The sequence below is a fragment of the Ochotona curzoniae genome, unplaced genomic scaffold (assembly GCF_017591425.1).
Source record: "Ochotona curzoniae isolate NIBS_2020 unplaced genomic scaffold, NIBS_Ocur_1.0 contig_883, whole genome shotgun sequence".
Lineage (NCBI taxonomy): Eukaryota > Metazoa > Chordata > Mammalia > Lagomorpha > Ochotonidae > Ochotona > Ochotona curzoniae.
This window is the reverse complement of record NW_024466599.1, coordinates 70,100,363-70,121,209: the sequence shown is the minus strand read 5'-3', so window position 1 is coordinate 70,121,209 and position 20,847 is coordinate 70,100,363. Positions and strand designations below refer to the sequence as shown.

Genomic DNA, 20,847 nt, shown 5'->3' with positions numbered 1-20,847 from the left:
TGCAGGGTCCCAAAGCTTTGGGCCGTCCTCCACTGCTTTCCCAGGCCACAGGCAGGGAGCTGGAAGGGAAGCGGGGCTGCTGGGATTAGAACCAGTGCCCATATGGGATCCCGGGCGTGCAAGGCGAGGACCTTTAACCACTTGCGCCACCGCGCCGGGCCCTACTCTTACTCTTTTAAAAAACAATATATGCTATAGATTACTGATTGGCTATTTAATTTCCACAATTTGATGTTACAGTTTGATTTTTTTGATCCTTCCTGTGAAAACTTTTCAATAATTTCCACAATCAACGTTGAGTTGTTCTGATGTTGTAGGTTGCATTTTGTGGTCCTTAGGTCCTGAACACTTTTTTTTTTATGAGTTTTGAGTTAATTTTATTTAAAAGTATGATTTCATACTCTTACATGATCCGCTGTGTTTATCTTTAAGTTACAAGTAGTAAGTGCTTGAAATGTGGCTGGTCTAAATTGAGATGTACTATAAATATAAAATAAAACTTGATTCTGGAGATAGATGAACAAAAGAACAAATCTCAGCATTTAACACTAATTATTGAAATATTTCTAAGCAAAAAATTACTAAAATTAGTTTTAGTTTGTTTTGTAATATATATATATATACATTTTAAAGATTTATTTACCTTTATTGAAAAGGCAGACATACAGAGAGAAGGAGAGACAGGAAGATCTTCTGTCCTCTGATTCGCTCCCCAAGTGACAGCAATGGCAGGAGCTGAGCTGAAGCCAGGAACCTCCTGCTGGTCTCCCATGCAGTTCAGGGTCCCAAGACTTTCGGCTGTCCCTTATTACCTCCTGGCAATAAGCAGGGAGCTGGATGGGAAGTTGGGCTGCCAGGATTAGAACCAGCACCCACATGGGATCCTGGCGCGCCCAAGGCTAGAACTCCAGCCACCAGGCCATCACACCAGGCCTTGTTTTGCTATTTTTAATGTGACTACTAAAATTTAAAAATTATGCACATAGTTTGCATTGCCTTTTGTATTATATTTATTTTGGACAGTATTTGTAATCTACAAAGTCAGACAAACTGTGCTGCAGGAATTTACCAAAAATTAGGAAAACTCAGCATATCTCTAGAGGGAAGTTTTTTTTTTTTTTTAAGATATGCTTAATTTTATTGTAAGGTCAGATATATATAAAGGAGGAGAGATAAAAGGGAAAGATCTTCTGTCCATTGATTCAGTCCCCAAGTGGTGGCAATGGTTGGAGGTGTGCCAGTCCAGAGCCAGCAGCCAGGAGCCTCTTGCGGATCTCCCACTGAGTGCAGGGTCCCAAGGCTTTGAGCTGTTCTCCAGTGCTTTCCCAGGCCACAAGCAGGGAGCTGGGTGGGAAGCGGGGCCACCGGGATACAAACTGGCGCTCATATGGGATCCTGGTGCATGCAACGTGAGGACTTCAGCCACTAGGCTACCACTCTGGACCCTGTATAAGGAAAATTTTAAAAACTTCGTGGAATTAATGGAAATCAATTTTTTAAAAGCAAAATAAGCTTGCTTGTAATTCTTTTTTTCTATAGCTCTTTTGAAGTTTCCCTAAAGTTAAAATTAATTTGTTTCCATTGTGCCAAAAGCTAAAATTCACCTATTTGAAATAAACAGTGATTTCAGTGCTTGGACTTGTGCAGCCTGAATTTAAGGAGAATATGCTAGCGAGTAGCTGAAGCAGATACACTGGCCTCCTGTGCACCCTTCGCTCCTCGCTCTCACTGTTGCTGGGGAGGTATGAGTTAGAGCAAACACAAAGTGTTTGAGAATAAATAACTTAATGTGATAATAGTAATGCAGGTAATAATTAACTTGTGAATCAGACATTTCTTTATAAGAATGCATAAACCACATTAATTCTTCAAAATGGAGCAGTTTTGTAGTAGAACTGGACAAGAAGAACTTTTTAGTTAGCTTACTAAATAAGAATTAAAATGGCTAGATTTCAGAGACAAAGTCTGTTAATAAGCCCTATAATAAACTGTATGTGGATGAATAATCGTTATCTGACTATTTCCACATTACTCTGAAGGAGCTGAAGAATTAGTTAATGTCTCAGGAGTGGTCCATAATGAGTTTATAGTTACTGATTTTTTTCAAAACATAAGTTACCGGTGTCATATGCGTCTATAGTCAAAAGCTTCCGCATACTGTGTTGTTTGCACTTTGGTTGGGGTCTCTGTTCTCTCTCCGTGGCTGTTGTTTGACTGGCAGTTGACTGAGAAGTGCTTCTGCTGAGGCAGCAGTTGCTTCCCTGCTGTGTGCTTGACAGCAGCCAGAGAGTGAACTCAGATGCTCCTGAGGTTGACCTGTTGATGGCGATTCTTTTTAGCCTAGGGTTTTACTTTCTTATACATAAAGCTGAATACACTCGTGTGTTAATTTTACAGACCCTTCTGCTGAGGAATTGAGAAATCTAATGATGTTGCATGGAGGTCAATACCATGTATATTATTCCAGATCCAAAACAACGCACATTATTGCCACAAATCTTCCTAATGCAAAAATTAAAGAATTAAAAGGGGAGAAAGTAATCCGACCAGAATGGATTGTGGAAAGGTAAGTTTAATTTTCTATTAAATTTAATTTAGCCAGCACTTTCTAAGGAAATTGGAATACTTTTTATTATAAATACTTACCTAACAGATGGCTTCAGTTAAGAAGGATGAAAAAATAAGTAGCATCTAAATAGCTTAACATTGCCTTTAGCCTCACAACGTTGATTCATGTAGCCAGGGTTTGGCATCCTATGAAAAGTAGTGTGTTAGTATTCTTGTAACTTACACTGTGGGCAGGCGGGGAGATGACTCAGCTAGGCAGTAGGAAGTGATTGTGGGAGTGTCTTGACCAAGTATGTTATTCATTCAGCAAGTTTGCAGTATTGCTAATGGGCTGGGCAGTGTTCTCTGTATCTGATTTGTATTCATAGTAAATTACACAAAGATCCCTCCACTGCCTCTTCACATTGTTGTGAGAGAAAAGGAGCTTAGTATCCAACTAAATGTTGTCACATTTTCTATTATATGTTATGTGTGATTTTTGCCCTTATGTTAATATATCAGAATTACATGGAACTGAGTTGCAGAGTGAGGAAAAAGAACAGTTTTGAATATTATTAGTAATTATTATTTGATTATTTTGTTTTCATTTTTGTTTGGAAATGATTACCATTTATGTTAACTTCCTAAGTCTAAATATGTCATGTAGGTTGTTGGTGATTAAATCAAGGGATGTGTATTTTGAGATATGTAAGTTGTATGAGTGGTTGCTAAATTTATAGGCAATAGAATTCAGAATATTTATAGCTTACTGTATGAGTAGATTATAATCTGTATGAATGGATTGTGTTGGGATACTGATGAAGCCAACAGCAAAATTACTTTTAAAAGTCAGTTGCCTTACTTCTGTTTGTTGCTTTCGCTAATTCTTGACAACTTTAATTAACTTAATCTGCGGCTTTAGTGTTGCTTGCTTGCCTTGTATGGTGTGCATTCAGTGAGAACTTACACTAAACTTTTGCGTGTGTTCAGTGCGAGGCAGCATATTAGTGGAAAGGCTGTAGTTGTTCACGGGAGACATACCTGGGTTCCCATTCAGATGCAGCAACTTCTGTGTGTAACGCGGTGAAGTTAGTAAACTTTATTCAGTCACTTGGTACCTTGTTTCCTCATTTGTTAAAAAAGGGTAATAATATCTGTATACTATACTTATGTGAGAAATGAAGTCATTGAACAAATTACTTAGCATGATGTCTGCCTTGTAGAGATGGAAATCTAAAACACAGCTGCTGAGCTTTCTTTATTTTTAGTCTGTAAGAAAATACATTAGATATTTTTTATTTGAAACAGTTACAGAAGTTCAGACGTTCATTACTGATTTCAGAAAGCAAAATAATATCTCACTAAGCGTTTTTGAAAGCCTGAAGAACAGGGTTGAAGACCTATCCTGAGAGGGTCCCACTGATCCTTCTCTTCTGCAGTGTTGTCATGACATAGTCACTGTGCATAGGCCAGAAAGGATGGAATAATGTGGCTTGCTGTGGTGTCTCCTCCTAAAAGGCTTGTGAAATGTTCAGTGTGAGAGCTTAGCATCAAGGGCCGGCCTCTGGCACAGCAGTTAAAATGCTGCTTGTGGTGCCTGGACTTCATATTGGAGTGCCGGGGGTGTTGAGTCCCACCTCCACTTCTGATTCCAACTGCCTGCTGATGCTTACCCTGGGAAGCAGCAGATCATGGCTCGGGCGCTGGAATGTCTGCCTCCCTGGTGCCCTGAATTGGCTCCATGATAGCCCATTCCTGGCAGTTTGGAGACAGTTGGGGATTGAGTAACATAAGAAGAATATTTGTGTCTGTGTCTCTATGCCTTTCAGATAAGTAAAAACATTTAAAGAAAATGGGATTTAGTCAGCAGTGGAAATATTTGACCACGATATTCGAGCATATAGGTACTCTCATTCTCATGGGAGAACTATGTCAGCGTAAGAGGCTGCGTTGTGGCAAGTGGGTTAAGCCCATGTCTGTCATACTAGCATCCCATAGGGTACCGTTTCAAGTTCTGGCTGCTTCACTTTAAGTCCAGCTCCCTGCTAAAGTACCTGGAAAAGCAGTAGAGGGGATGGCTCAAGTACTTGGACTCCTGCACCCATGTTGGACTCCAGGATGTGAAGCTCCTGGTATCTGATTTCAGCTGATCTAGCCCTGACAATTGGCATGATGAGGGAAGCAAACTAGCAGGTGGAAGATTATCCCCCGCCCCCTCTGTGTGTGTGTGTGTGTGTGTAACTCTGCCTTTAGAATAAATTAAAGAAATTTTGAAAAAAAAAAAAAAAAGCCTTTTAGCATTATTCCACATCTGAGTTGCTGTCATAGGTCATGCCATGGCTAGATTTAGATCTGGAGATAACAGTTTAGCTAAAAAAGGGATGAGGGGGGTGGTCTGTAAACAGGAGGGAGGTGGTGGAGGTGTTCTTCCTAGATAGGACTTAATTTATGTAGAAAATTTTGTTTTGGGCTCAGCATGATGGCTCAGTGGCTAAAATCCTCAATTTGTGTAGGCCAGGATCCCATATGGTCACTGATTCGTGTCCCAGCTGCCTCGCTTTCCATCCAGCTCCCTACTTGTGGCCTAGCCTTGGGACTCTGCAACCCCATAGGAGATTTAAGAAAAATTTATAGTTGAAAAATACACACTAACATTGTTCCAGGATTTCAAAAACAGTTCTCAGTAGTGGAATTGAGAGTCAGTTTCTGGGTTCAAATTAATGAAAAATAAAAAATTAATTTACCACGCCTAGTGCGATAGCCTGGTGGCTGAAATCCTCACCTTGCCTGCACCAGGATCCCATTTGGGCACTGGTTCCTGTCCCAGCGGTTCCACTTCCCACCCAGCTCCCTGCTTGTGGCCTGGGAAAGCAGTAGAGGATGGCCCAGAGCCTTGGGACCTAGCACTTGCATTGGGGACCTGGAAGAAGCTTCAGGCTCCAGCTGTTGCGGCCACTTAGGGAGTGAATCAGAGGATAGAATATGTAAATGTGCTTTTCCAATAAAAACAAAAAATCTTTTTTTTTTTTTTTAAAGATTTATTTATTTGGCTTTGGATCATCCTCGACTGCTTTCTCAGGCCACAAGCAGGGAGCTGGGATGGGAAGTGGAGCTGCCGGGATTAGAACCGGCACCCATATGGGATCCTGTCGCGTTCAAGGCCAGGACTTTAACCACTAGGCCACAGCGCTGGGCCCAAAACAAAGAAATCTAAAAAGAAAAAAGTCTCTAGGTCTCTAGTCATAACTGAAGTTCTCAGCAGCCACGTGTCAGGCAGCTGCTACCATGCTGGACAGAATATACGGACTCTGCCATCCGCAGGCCCTCATCTTAGCCTGCCTTCTGCTAATGTGTTATACCCTGCATTAGAAAGGTACTTTGGCACCTCTATGCTGGTAAGCACCTTAAACTGACATCCAGAGCTCTTTATAACATCTTGATGCCACTGACAAAAACTGTAAATCCTTGGGCATGTTTTCATGGCTTTGCCTTCTCAGTAAGCTGGGGGTGTGCCCAGCACACAGCTAGTGACCTGCTGAAATCTCGGGCAAGTGTGGTAATCCTGGGTACGCTCGCTACCCCAGGGCCTGGCAGAAGTAGCAGGAAGTTCTGTCTTCATGTTCATTCTTTAGGGGAAAAAACCCAAAATCAAAAAAAAACAAAAGCGACTTTAGACCCTCTCATCGTGGCTGCTGTTGCCTGATTAAAAAATCATTTTCGCTGGCAGCACATCCTGGTACAGGCCTGACCTGGGAGAAGTAGAGGAAGAGGTGGCACAGTGGGACATGTGAGCCCACAAGGTGTGCGCTGGGTTTGCTTTGCTGTTCCAGCAGTGTGTTTCTGGTTCTGCTGTGAATAATTGTCCTTCAGAAACTGAACAACCCCCTGCTTGGCTTTAAACTTGTTAAGTTACTACAGTTAATACCATGGTTAATGGTTTCTGAAAATACGTATGTGAGCATCTGAATGCACACATTTTGGCCTAAATTTTAAGAAAACCCAAGTGTTTAATGCATAGCCTGGATGTGTTTGCTTGTTAAAAGTAACACCTTAGGATTCATCTTTGCCCAAGTGATGAATGTAGAAGGGAGCAAGGCCTTTTCCTCTGGGCAGAGATGGTTTTGTAGTATTCCCATAGAGAAACATGAACTAGGCTTTAGCAGGAAGTGGGACTTACTGTTATGCCTAAGACCCAGCGGTTCATATCCAGAAATCCAGGCCCGGGAAAACGGAGGGAATTGCCTATATATAATTAGTTCCCCTGTCTTATATAATATTAGTTTCCTTGTTTTCCGTAGATGGTCACATTTAAGCATTTGCTGTGTACTTGCTGGTTAGGCAATGGTCCCCATTCTTTTTTCTGGTAGAGTCCTTAACTTTTCCTTTGGCCTGGGAGGCCCCTTAAATTTCCCTTTTGAAAGTTCCCTATCAAGGTTTGGTTTGGTATGGCATGGGTCAAGCTTTTTTTGTTTGGTAAAATTTTACTTGAAAGGCTGCATTATGGAGGGTTCGTACGGAAGTGAGAGAGAGAGAAAACGAATCTCCCATCTGCTGGTTTACTCCCCAAATGGTCGCTATTGCTGGAACGGGACCAGTCCTGAGCCAGGAGCTTCTTCTAGGTCTCCAACGTGGTGTTAGGGACACAAGCACTTGAGCCACTCCCCTCTGCTTTTTCAGGCACAGTCACACTGAGCTTGATTAGATCCGGAGCAGCCAGAACCTGAACTGGTGCTCATGAGAAATGCCAGTACCGCAGGCATTACGTTGATCTGCTAGCTCACAGCACACATGTGGAACCACAAAATTCTCATTTTTTAAAACTTTGTATATTGTAATGATTTCTTGAAAATCAAACGGCAGAAAGGCATGCTCAGTTTGTGAAGTGTGTGGGGAGTCGTCCAGCACACGGAGAACTTCAGGTCAGGCCGGGTGAAGTTTGTATTGCTTTCTGCTCATATCCCCGAGGCATCTGTGCTGTAGCATGTATGATCCATTGTTTCAATGAATACTTTTCATATTGCCTCTTGTTCTGTTAAAAAGTTTAAATTGTGCTTAGGAAAGTTCATGTTAGGAATTATCCCTGATTCTTTTAAAAAGTCTTTAAGAATATATTTCAGATAATATTTCTGTCCATATACAGTTATGTAGACACAGAAATGAATGAAATGAAATAATTGGGAGTTAACAGTTAGTATACAGAGGCCCAGCACAGTAGCGTAGCAGTTAGGGTCCTCGCCTTGAACGCACCGGGATCCCTATGGCCACTGGTTCTAATCCTGGCAGCTCCACTTCCCATCCAGCTCCCTGCTTGTGGCCTGGGATGGCAGTCAAGGATGGCCCAAAGCCTTGGGACCCTGTACCCGTGTGGGAGACCTGGAAAGAAATTTCTGCCTCCTGGCTTCAGATTGGCACAGTACCAGCCGTTGTGGTCACTTGGGGAGTGACTCATCGGACGGACGATCTTCCTCTCTGTATATCTGCCTTTCCAATAAAAATAAATAAATCTTAAAAAAAAAAAGCAATTAGTATACAGTGGTTTGGACTTCAAATGGTTAGGATTTCTTATCCTGTATTCATTGAACTATAAATCCTTTCACTAAATATCTGACACTATCTGATTTGGGAAGTGGCGATGTTTAAATTAATTGCTTAATTTAAATAATCTCCTTGGGTGTGCTTCCATAAGTCTAAGAATTGTGCTGTGTCCCGTGGCTCATTAGCTGGACGGGGTCTCACCCTTGTTGTGTCCGTGCTGACCCTAGGGAGCTCCCGTGGGATCTGCGTCCCTGCACATGCTGGTAGGGGAGTAGAAGTGCCATAGTGTGTAATCGGGTATTTCTATCTCTTTACACTTCGGCTTTTCCCAGTGTCAAGTCTGCTCATTATCTCTCCCTCTTTTTTTTTTTTTTTTTTTTAATTATTGGAAAGACTTACAGAGAGAAGCAGACCTAGAAAGATCTTTTATCCACTGGTTCACTCTCCAAGTGGTCACAACAGTCAGGGCTCAGCCAGTCCAAAGCCAGGAGCCAGGAGTCTCTTCCAGGTCTCCCACGTGGGTGCAGGGGACTGAGGGTTTGGCCCATCCTCTGCTGCCTTCCCAAGCTACAAGCAAGGGAGCTGGATGGGAAGTGGAGCAGCTGAGACATGAGCCGGCCCCCATATAGGATCCTGGTGCATGCAAATCGAGGATTTAGCTACTAGGCTATCATGTTAGGCCCTACTGACTATTTCTTACCTAAAATTGTGCTTAAGACGATGGAAGTTAATGTTAACGATTCTACCTGATATTCAGAGTCTGTACATTTTGGGAGTTGAGAAGTTGGAATGCTGTGGGGAGCAAGCCAGTTAATGCTATAAGAAAACATGCATACCTGGTCAGTTGAGACTGCTTGTTAAAGGAAGAAGAGTGACTGATTAAAGAACAAAGTGAAATGATAAACATCCTAATTTTAGGATTTGGATCCAATATTTCAACAAACTGTAATTCTGATAAAAATTTTTAGGTGATAATAAATCTGTTTGGGTAAAGTGTTTTATATTTTTATAATTTAGTAGTTTTTACTTACAGCTTAAACTGTTTATAGGATTCACTTATGTTTATTGTGAAGGCAGCTTTATAGAGAGAAGGAGAGAGTGAAAGATAACGATCTGCCATTGATGCTTCGCTCCCGCATGGCTGCAGTAGCCGGAGCTGAGCGGGAGCCAGGGTCAGTTGGTTTTCTGGAATCCAGTTTTTCATTAGATTTTGTTTGTTTGTTTGTTTGCTTTTCCCTAATGTTTCTGTTGACCACTAATTTTAAAAAATTATCGATCTTTATGTCTTCTTGTGGGTGAAATACCTTGTCCTGCAGTATTTAGTTAAGATAATTTTATACTGAGGCAACTAAAATTGAAAGAGGGCTGCAGTAGCCGGAGCTGAGCGGGAGCCAGGGTCAGTTGGTTTTCTGGAATCCAGTTTTTCATTAGATTTTGTTTGTTTGTTTGTTTGCTTTTCCCTAATGTTTCTGTTGACCACTAATTTTAAAAAATTATCGATCTTTATGTCTTCTTGTGGGTGAAATACCTTGTCCTGCAGTATTTAGTTAAGATAATTTTATACTGAGGCAACTAAAATTGAAAGAGGGCTGCAGTAGCCGGAGCTGAGCGGGAGCCAGGGTCAGTTGGTTTTCTGGAATCCAGTTTTTCATTAGATTTTGTTTGTTTGTTTGTTTGCTTTTCCCTAATGTTTCTGTTGACCACTAATTTTAAAAAATTATCGATCTTTATGTCTTCTTGTGGGTGAAATACCTTGTCCTGCAGTATTTAGTTAAGATAATTTTATACTGAGGCAACTAAAATTGAAAGAGAAGGAATAAATTAGGAAGACAGGTTATGTTGCTGATGACATTCTATCTTTAAGAACATTGATTTTTTTTTTTTTAATGAAGCACTCAAGTATGGAGCTCTAACATGGTTTTGCTTTTGTTTCAGCATTAAAGCTGGACGCCTGCTGTCCTGCATTCCGTACCAGCTATACAGCAGGCAGTCCTCTGTGCAGAAAAGTCTCAACTTCAATGCTGTGTGCAAACCCGAGGAGCCTCTGCCAGGTCCAAGTAATACAGCCAAGCAACTCAACAACAGGGTGTAAGTTTCCCTAGCCTGGAAATACTCCTTACTTGGTTGTTACTGAAGAGGAGGTACACACACACACACACACACACACACACACACCCCAAATACATCTTTTATGATGAAAGTTCCATAAAATGTAAAGAAGTGTTTCTGTTTATGCTACATTTTGCTTGAAATTAAATTGTTAGTATATTTTTCTCAGTTTCCTGAGTATTATTTCCTTTTAAGAGTAATTTGATACGGAGTGTTACTTCCATAGGATATTGAGCTGACTGTCCGAACTGCTTTTTTGTTATATGCCATGTGTGAAAAGATAGTAGTATGTAGCCATTTCTAGGTTATTTTTGAAATATACAGTTTCTAAACAGTCCTCAGGAAATTAGTTTCCTAAGTAATTAGTGTGTTGCCTTAGCTTGCGTTCAGGTGTTCATTACCACCAGTCCCGTAGTTATTAAATTGCTTTCCTTGGGAGTTGGACATTTTTTTTTTCCTGAAAGATCAGAAGTCATAATTAACCTGGGAGTATCGAGTGTCACTGTTTTCTGCCTTTTTGTGGTTGTCACTAAATGCTTCGCTTGTATTCACTTATAAGCATATTGGAATGTTTTTCTCATTACCTCAAAATTTTACTTTTTAAAATCATGGCATCGTTTATAAGTTGATAGCAGAAAGCCTTTCTGTAGAATATGTAGCTTCATCCTTTTTCTTACCCACACTAAGTGAAATAGAAATTAAGTATCTTTTCCAAAAAAAAAAAAAATTTAAGACTTACTTATTTTTATTTGAGAAGTGGAGTTACAAAGGAGGAAACTCAGTGAAAGCTCTTCCTGGTTCACTCCCCAAATGGCTGTAGTGGCTGGAGTGGAACTGAGCCAGTCTGGAACCAGGAGCCAGGAACTTCTTCCACATCTCCCACATGGGTGCGGGGGCCCCAGGACTTAATATCCTCTGCTGCTTGGGTGGATTGGAAGTGGAGCAGCTGGGACACAAACTGATACTTGTGTGGGATTGCAGCACTTGCAGGGGGAGGATTAGCCAGTTGAGCCGTGTGCTGGCCCTTCCTTGTGACAGTTTTAGGAAAAAATTGCCTGTTTGCCTTAACTTCTTGGTATGTTTATGCTGTTGTCTAATGACTTAAACTGTCGGTGGTGTTTTTAGTAGAGCTTTGCAGGTGCCTCCCCAAGCCTAGAAACTAGTACACAGAAATGTGTATTAACATTAATTTCTTGAATATGTACATTTCCCTTGCATTTGTTACTGTCAAGATTCTTTAGATATGTTTTTGACACAAAAATTAGATATGATTTGCTTTACATCACTCTTAGTGCTTCCCCTGATTTTTTTTTTTTTTTGTTCTGTTGAATACACAGTATAAATCTCTGAGCTGCTATGATGTGACTTTTTGCTTTCTTGTTTTCTCTGTCTGAAGAGCCAGGCTTTCTCTGACATGTAAAAGGTTAGATTTTCTTTCCTTCCTCTGTTAATCCTTTGCAGTTTTCTTTTGTGTTTTCCATTCTCTGACAAGAGCGTCTGTGTGGATGGACTCAGAGTTGGCTGTGGGATTCTGTGAGATGGCTGGTGGAGCCCACGCCTGTCCCTAGTGGGTGGTCATGTGTTACGTCTCACCTCTGTCATAAACCAAGTTGATACTAAAATGAAAGCCTAAGGACACAACCTGGCAGTGTGGCAGGTCTCTGGCCTGTGCCCTGGCACTGTGTGTGTGTGGCAGCCCTCTTCTAGGTCGTGACTGTAAGTGTGCTAATGCTGTGGACATTTCTCAGTGGAGTTTTACTGCATAATGCATGAGTTGTTGCTTATGTGAATGCTGTAATACTAATTGGTTTTGTCATTATTACCCAGCAATACGTGAAACATGTAGAGGATCCGGATGTGACCTTAGCAAAAGATTTAATGTTTATGAACCTGTCACTAGAAAACTTGGTCCAGATCGCCTTATATTATCTATCCTAAAGTTTAAATTTAATGTTTCTTGGGAGTGAAATGCCATTTTTCCTGTCAATAGGACAAATACCTCATTTTTCTAGGTATGAATTTTACTGATGTACTACACATGAACTGGTCCTAAAGTATCCACTTTTGCAACCACCCTGTTGATGGAGTAATAGGTAATTTTTCCCTAGCTGAAATTAAGTGGTCTAGATATTTTAATCCCTTTGTAGTGTTGTTTGGTTTAAGATGTTTAGCACTACTTTACATAAATACTAAATAAAAATAGAAATAGCCATTCAAATAGTTTTTGACCACTTTTGTGAGAGTTACTCACATTGGGTTAATTTAGCGAGTAGTTACTTGGTAAAAGCCAAACAGTGTGTTTTGGAAAATAGGTGTTTAGAGCTTATAAATCCAATGAATTTTTTTGGTGATAAAAGTAATTAAAGTTAGTGTGTGTTGTTTTTTTTTCTTTTAAGTGACTCAGATTTCATTCTATTCTTTGGGACTCTATAAAGTGGGGAAAAGAAATACTAAAACACAAGATGGTTAACATTCTAGAATTTTTCTGGTACTGTGGCTTAGTTTTGTCATATAACAGAAAGAAGGTAAAATTTTTGTTTAGGTCTTAGAGTATTTTTCCCCTCTTTATTTAGACAAACAGTGAAGAATTAGCTTTTGTTTAGTGATTTAGTGAAGAATTGTCCTGTCAGAACTGAAAGAACATAAAAATTTCCTGTAATTTTCAGAGTGTGCTTCCTCCCCTTCTAATTTTACCTGAGATGGAGCTCTTGTCTTGGTAATTACACCTGCTGGGCTGGGCAGGCTCAAGGTGGGAGCCCCGAACCAGGTTACTCTGGTGTGCAGCGATCCCGACAGGTAGCTGAACTGCTGAGCCAGAGCTGTACCAGTGCTCTGTAACTTCTCTGTCTTTAAAGAGGTCACTGCCAAAGTGTGTATAAAGAGCTCTTTTGAGCTGAAAGTCAGACATTACTAATCTGAGTTTTTTCCTGCTTTAGAAATCATAGAATAAAGAAGATTGAGACAGAAAACGAAGTAAAAGTCAATGGACTGAACTGTTGGAATGAAGAAGATGCAAGTAGTGATTTTAGCTTCGTGGACCTGGAGCAGACCTTTCCGGGAGGGAATCCTAACGGAATTCCACATCGTGGAGGCAGCAGTGCCATTTTTAATGGACACACTCCTAGCTCTAATGGTGCCTTAAAGACGCAGGATTGCTTAGTGCCCCAAGGCAACAGTGTGGCCAGCAGGCTTGCTCCAGACTCTGCCCAGGAGGACGCCACTGAGAACAGCAGCGCTGCTTTCAGAGACTGCACAGCGCAGCAGCTACAGCAAAGCACCAGAAGCGCAGAGGCCTTGCGGATTCCTCACAGAACTAATGCTTGCTCTTCATCTTTGCACAATAACATTAAAATCAATGGTGCTCACCACTCCACTGTTCAGGGGCCTTCAAGCACAAAAAGCACTTCTTCAGTACCTACTGTTAGCAAGGCAGCACCTTCAGTGCCGCCAAAACCTTCAGACTGCAATTTTATTTCAGACTTTTATTCCCATTCAAGACTACATCACATAGCAACATGGAAGTGTGAATTTACTGAGTTTGTCAACATGCTACAGAGACAAAGTAGTGGTATCTTTCCAGGAAGGGAAAAATTAAAAAAAATGAAAGCAGGCAGGTCTGCCCTTGTTGTAACTGACACAGGTAGATACTTACTGAAATTGTTTTCTTAAGAAACGGTCATGTTTGATCATTTTGCTCTTGCACCAACATTGGTATTCTCATGAATACTAAGATCTCACATTAAAGCCTCTGGGATTGGGCTGTCATGTTATCTGACTTACAGTAAATACTTTGGGTTGTGGAAAGCGTCCTTACTTACTAATTTTTTTTTTTTTTTTACTTTAGATTTGATTGTGGCTTACTGAAGGTTTTGTGGTAATTTTGAATAGCAGCACAATTGGCATTCTGATCATTGTGTTGCCCATGTACGCCTTACCAGTTGGTGAAGTTTTGAGCTGTACAAGTCTGACATGTTTTAATTCAGTTTCAGTCGTTAAACTCCTGTAAGAATGAAATTGGCTTGGTGAAGACCAGTGATTTTAAAAAGAAAAAGTAAATACCTTTGGCATGCAGCTACTGTGATCACAGTACAAAACTTTTAGAGAAATTGATTGATTGCATTTTGTTTTGTTGTGCTTTTCTCATCAGAACAAAACAAATCCAGCAATAAGTAGTTGTAAATTAGTATCTGGTTGAGGATTGCTTTTTTCCCCTGATTATAGGATTTTTGTTTCTTAGAGGAACAAATCCCATAGGTTATTTAGTATTACTCTGTAACTTACAGTATTGGAAACTGAGGTAAAGAGAAAAGCAAATGGTTCTGTCCTAGGAAGTAATAGAAATCTTGTATGAATTTTTTGTTACCTTTTGTTATGTTTGATGTCTTATTTTGTATCTTGACCTTGAAAGTTGGAGGTCATTTAATTTTGAAAGCTTCAAGGAACTATTAGAAGTTAGTTCCACGAATGAGAATAAAATGCGAGATTGTGATAGTGCTTGAAAGCATGCGGCAGATGCTTGGTTTACGCATTCTGAACTATGTGAAGGTATGACCTCACTGTTTTGGATTGTTGATGTGCTGCTTCAGCACGGCAGAATTGTGATTGTTGAGATGTATCCATCGTTTCTGAAGGGAGTATCGAGGGTGGCGAGGAAGTTCATGCCGCAAATGGACTAGCTTAGCCTGCATTCAAACCTCAGCTCTGCTGCTCTGTGTGGCAGGACCATGTGCAGGGTAGCTCAGCTCTCTGAGCCTCAGTTTCCTCTCTGCCTAAGCGTGGCCAATGCCCTTCATCTCAGGAGGGTGTGAGCTCACGAAGAATAACAGGAGCAGAGGTTCAGTGCCTTGCACATAGTGAGAACTAGGTAATTGCTGTCACATTCAGTTTGGTAAATCAAGTGATCCAGAAACTTTCAGGGGGTTGATCTTCAGGTTTTTTGGAACCTGTTCTGACAAGATTACCCCTCAGTTACTAAAGTGTTCTGAAACTATCAGAGGATAATCCCTTTATGAGATTGAGACTTTTACAAGCCCAGTGTCCTTAATTCCAGGATTTATGTGTCTTGAGACTGATAATAGAGGAGAACTCTGTGTATGGCTGGCTTAAGGTAAAAATGGTCCTTATGAATCTTTGTAGTTCAGTGTTATTAGAACCTGTTATCTTCAGAAAGACACCTTGATCCCCTCAAAAATATGTCAGAGCTGAGTTTTAGTGGAGTAAAATTTCCATTGGTGTTCTTACAGGGATTTTTTTTTTTTTATTGCAAAGTCAGATATACAGGGAGGAGGAGATACAGAGAGGAAGATTTTCCATCTGTTGATTCACTTCCCAAGCCGCTGCAGCAGCCCAAGCTGAGCTGATTCAAAGCCAGAAACCCAAAGCCTCTTCCAGATCTCCCACACAAGTGCAGGATCCCAAGGCCTTGGGCCATTCTGAACTGGTTTCCCGGGCCACAAGCAGGGAACTGAATGAGAAGCAGGCAGGGCCACCAGATTAGAACTGGCATCAATATGGAATCCTGGCGCGTTCAAGGCAAAGACTTTAGCCACTAGACTACCACGCCAGGCCCTTATTGATTTTCTTTTACAAAGAGGAAGAGGGCTCTTCATTCTTCTAGGTCACTTCTCATAAGACCCAACAGTAGTGAGGATTATGCCAGGCCAGAGCCAGGAGCCAGGAGCTTCATCCAGGTCTCCCACATAGGTACAGGGGCCCAAGCACATGGGCCGTCTTCTAAGCTGGATCAAAAGTAGAGAATTGAAACTTGCAACTGGTGCCTCTATGGGATGCCAGCATTGCAAGTGGTGGCTTAACTGGATATACTCCGAAGCCAGCTCCCATATTCTATATTCCTGAGGTGTTTTTACTCAGACCAGCATCATGGTAGTTAGCTCAAAAATCATATGAACATGAGTCTTAGCTTAAGCTGTGTTACTCTTGGTTACTAATCTAGAAAATGGGGGGTAGGGGGCAGAAATGACCTACCTCACAGTTTTGTAAGGAAATTGGGTAAGTTAATACATGTAAATATGACACCTACCAAACACTGGATCCCAGTACCCATTGTTACAGTTAGTATTTTGTCAAATAATGCTTTGTAGGTTGTCTAGTATTGCTCATGAAAAGGTACTTACTTATCTGCTTGTCACTGAAGACAGAAAAACAACTTTATGCATTTTTGTGTAAGATAATCAGCTTATATAATTTTTGAGGCAGAATGTTTTAGCTAGAAACTTAATTATTAGAATGTATACCCAGAAATCATGGTATCCTCAGAATTGATTTGAAATTATGTTTGGAAACACATTAGCTTTCTCTTTAGAGTAGATGTAACTATAATAGATTCTGTGTTTTTCAAAGGCTCCATTCTGCTTATAAACATCTTTTATATGCAGTCCTAAGATGAACTAGACCTGATACTTTTATAAATAAAAAAGGAAGGTTGGGGTTTGAATACTTTCTTTTTCCTTTTAGGAAATATGTCAGTATTGAGTTCACCCCGACACCAGAGCTGTATAATGCATGTTGATATGGATTGCTTCTTTGTGTCAGTCGGTATACGAAATAGACCAGATCTCAAAGGTCTGTATCCTCATTTATGTTTTAAGAAAATTGATATGTGTTAACAAATTATATATTCTAAGAAATAGCGTAATTTCTTAAAATGAATTTCTTTCTGATGTTCCTTGGTAAGTTCAGTTCCTGCTCCAGTTTCCTGGTCCCTGCTGTTTGTAACTATGCAGGTGGATAGGGAACTTGCCAGCTCACTGCAGAGACACCTCTCAGTGAAGATCTCACCCTTTACCTTGGCAGCTAAGAGGAACAGAGGCAGGGACCTACCCTGGGTGTTTCTGTATTTTAGTTATACTTAGTGCTCCTTTATCAGTGAGTGGAAATTTTATGGTGGCTAAAATGTGTGAGGCTTGCTGCATCCCCCACTCTGAGCAATAATGCCAGCATGCTAGGGCAGTCAGCACATACCCACCTTTGGCTTTTATAATCACTTTCTGTTACTGAGTTTTTCTAGAATGTCAGATTTTCTATGCACTTTTTGCTTTAGTGAAATCTTAGGTAACACAGATTTGTTTGTGAATTCATCAGTAGTTTTTAAAGCTCCCTCCATCTGGAAGAAGGAAGTTGTTATTGCCTTAAAAATGAAAGGTTGCTAATTATGGCACTGAGGCTACTGAGTTTATCCTAGGGCTTTATTTTTGTCATGCGTATTTGCTGCTGTAGCTCAGGAGCTTTCAGCATGTGTGCATTGTCAGTGATCTTTTCCTTGGTCCTTACAGCAGTTGGTAGCAATAAATATATACACATGAATCCTCTATGTTACTGCTTCATAGTTATCGTGTCATTTAACACAAGAGGAAGTGAAAGTAATTTTGTAACAAAAACAAAAACCAAGCGGCTATGTGTTTGATTCTTTTTTGTTTTTTTTACTGTGAAGCTGAAAGATAAATGTAGAGGTTAACCTGTTTTGATTCCAGAAATATATCAAGTGTATAGCTGTGTGTGCACATGTGTGTGTAGTATATAGACGTGTGTGTGTGTGTGTGTGTTGCTTTTCTTCCTCTCCTTACTTCTCTAATCTGAATCTGCAATGTGATTTGGCTATTTTGTAATGTAAGAAATCAAACAAAAGCCTTAGAAAACTAAGTGACACTGCTGCTTTAGCTTAAATAAATATGTCAGAATCAAAAAAAGTTTTTTGATCTTTGGAGAGTATTGGAAAACATGAATGATGTTTGCATGTTAGTTGGTAATGTTTAAAAGTAGTAGCTTCTTTAGGGCTAAACACCTAAATGAAATTAAAGCAAAAAAAAAAAAAAAGGCCTGTTAAAAATTCCTTCATAAATGTCCCTTTTCATGTTGCTAACACTTGTATTCTTAGGTATTAAGTCCTGTCTTCTCCTCACAGGAAAGCCAGTGGCCGTGACAAGCAACAGAGGCACAGGCAGGGCACCGCTGCGCCCTGGTGCTAACCCCCAGCTGGAGTGGCAGTATTACCAGAACAGGCTGCTGACAGGCAAAGCAGGTATGTGTGAACTCACTCTGAGATTGGAGTCCTCCTCGGGTGAATTCTGGGGTTTTTTTTTTCTTTTTTTTTTTAAGATGTAGTCCCTTTTTATTTCAAAGGCAGTGCTACAGAAAGGGGAGACAGGAGAGAAAGGTCTTCCATGCATGGGTTCACTCCCTAAAGGGCCACATGGTCAGAGCCATTTTTTCAAAGCCAGTAGCTTCTTCTGAATCTCCCATACAGGTACATTGGCCCACGTGCTTGAACCATCCTCCACTGTTTTTTCAGGCCAGAAGCTGGGAGCTGGGTCCAAAGTGCAGCAGCCAAGACTCCAACCTGTGCCCGTATTGGGATGCCAGCACAACAGGCTGAGTCTCAGCTGTGGCAAAGCACTGGGCCCTGTCAATGATGGCTTAGAGCAAGATCTCAGCCTATCACAAATGACTTGTTGTATACTTATTCTCTATTGAATTGTATGATGATATTTTTCTGGAACAGTGAAGAATATTGTAAACAGTGCAGTTTAATTTACCTTCTATAGATCTAGGTGGGGTATGAGAACCATGGACATCATTTTGTAGAAGCTTGTATGTTGAGAGTTAATTGCTAGTTGTTTAGTGACAGTATCACAATAATGACACTAAAATATGTGTTCCTCAAGAATTATGAAATCATTTTCCATGTCCTTTGTAGAGTCTGTTTCACATGAATACATTTTCCTTCTCCTCTTGGAGTTTAAATTTTGAAAGATGGTCCAGGTGGTTGGGTTCTTGGCAGGTGCAGTGCCCAGCTCCTGGCTTCAGGCTGGCCCAGCACTGGCCATCGAAGCCATGGGGGAGTGAACCAGTTGACAGAAAATTCTCCCTTCCCCCTCTCCTCTGTTGCTTTCCCCTTCTGTAATTCTGCCTTTCAAATAAAAATAAAAAATTTAAAAGAGATAAAGTAAATCATGAATTCTCTTAATTGTAAATCATAAGATTTGCATGTGTCTGCTATTTTTTTCTGAGGAATATTTGATGAGAAGTTATTTGATACTGATTTCCACATGATGACTTGTAGGCTAAAAATTTTTTTAAGTTAGTCTTTCAGGAAAATATTAACTAGAAAAATGTCATATACAGTGGATATGCAGATGTTAGATATACAATGGAATGGGAAGCATTTCATTTTGTTTTATCCCAATTTCAGTTTTGTTATTGCTTATAGAATATTGGGCTTATTTTAGAAATTATTCCAGTGAAATTACAGCAAAAGGAAAAGCAGGTGGATGTTTCCTAGAATTTGGGGGAGTTTGGAATCTTTTTGTTGGTTGTGATAATCTTGTTTACGTGGTGTAGTGTAGAAAAAAAATAATTGCAAGTACATGTTGTATTCATACATTGTACTGACTTTTAAAGCTTTTGTTTTTGAAAACCTTGTAAAGGATTTTGAGATTTTAGGATCCTGTGTGGCATGAGTATTGGGATAGCTGCCTGGTGATTCACTTGTATTTGTGTATTTTGATGTGCGCACACGGGGCATTTAGAAAGTCCTCACCGGATGTGTGTGGGGCCCAGGGCTGCAGTCTGAGTAGGGGCGTGCAGGCTGCTGTGTCCAGTAGCTCCCTCGGAGTGCGGGGGCTAGGCCTTGCTTGTCTTCCCTCACAGTCTGACCACAGGTTGCTTATTAATGGAATATAGGCATTGGTATTTAATTTTCCTCATCAGCTTAGCTATCATGCTTTCATAACATTCTAATGATATTTTATAATTTCACAACCCTCTTGACCTTGAAATGTGAATGGCAAAGCAGAAGACAGATTTTAGGAGAAGTAGTGAAATTCCACCACTACACATTGTCAGAATTTTTCCCTTTTGCTAGAAAAGCTGAAATAGGAGATGCAACAGTTTTGCTTGAACTTGTCATTTACTTTTACATCCTAAGCCTTTTAACCCATTAGGAACTTAGCAAGATATTTGCTACATTTAAAGGGAGTGCATTGACCTTTGCATAATGTTTGTTTGCAACTAAGCTTGTGCTCAGAACTTGTGTTTTTAAAGCTTTTGCTGCCTTTCCTTGCTCTTTCCCCATCTTCCTTTCTGTCGTCGTTAGGCCCTGTCCCAGATGTGAAAACACTGACAATAATGCTAGGAGTTAGATCTTTGAGTTCTGTGAAACAGCTTTAAGGAAAAAATCAGTTAAAACTGACTTACCCAGGACAGATATCATTGTTAGTTCTTCTCAGAAATTGGCTTCTTGGTCATCATATAGAAATTCTTGGGTTAGACTAGGTTAAGGAGGAAATCTCATCCATTCCTGACTTCTTCGGAAGCTCCTTCCCGGATAGTACTTCGCAGTGACGCTTCTCGTTGAAGATCTTACCTTGGAACCGTTTATGCCCCAGATCTCATGGCTGAGGCTTCCCCTTCCTGAAATCCCGGAGCACAGGGTTCTCTATCTCTTCAACAGCCCCCGTTTTTGTTCTGAAGAACAGCAGTTTTAAAAATCGTGTTAGTCATAGATTTATTCTCAGCGATTTCTTTTTCACAGACTGGGTCCTGGCTTCTGATTTCAACCGTTTCTCCACATTCTCCATGTGCCCGTCTAGTTTGTCAAGTTCTGATGAACAGTTCTCTGCTTTGCCCTCCAGTAAGGAC

The 20,847-nt window shown here is 40.6% G+C and overlaps 1 protein-coding gene across 6 annotated transcripts in view; it reads left to right on the top strand.

Moving 5' to 3' along the window:
• REV1 (REV1 DNA directed polymerase) overlaps positions 1–20,847 on the top strand; it is a 62,481-nt gene that overhangs the window by 16,418 nt on the left and 25,216 nt on the right. For all 6 annotated transcript variants that reach the window (XM_040993802.1, XM_040993798.1, XM_040993801.1 and 3 more), the window contains exons 3-7: positions 2,398–2,566; positions 10,018–10,170; positions 13,128–13,831; positions 16,666–16,773; positions 18,113–18,229. In XM_040993802.1, coding sequence (XP_040849736.1) covers positions 2,398–2,566; positions 10,018–10,170; positions 13,128–13,831; positions 16,666–16,773; positions 18,113–18,229 — 1,251 coding nt within the window. The remainder of the gene's footprint in view (positions 1–2,397; positions 2,567–10,017; positions 10,171–13,127; positions 13,832–16,665; positions 16,774–18,112; positions 18,230–20,847) is intronic.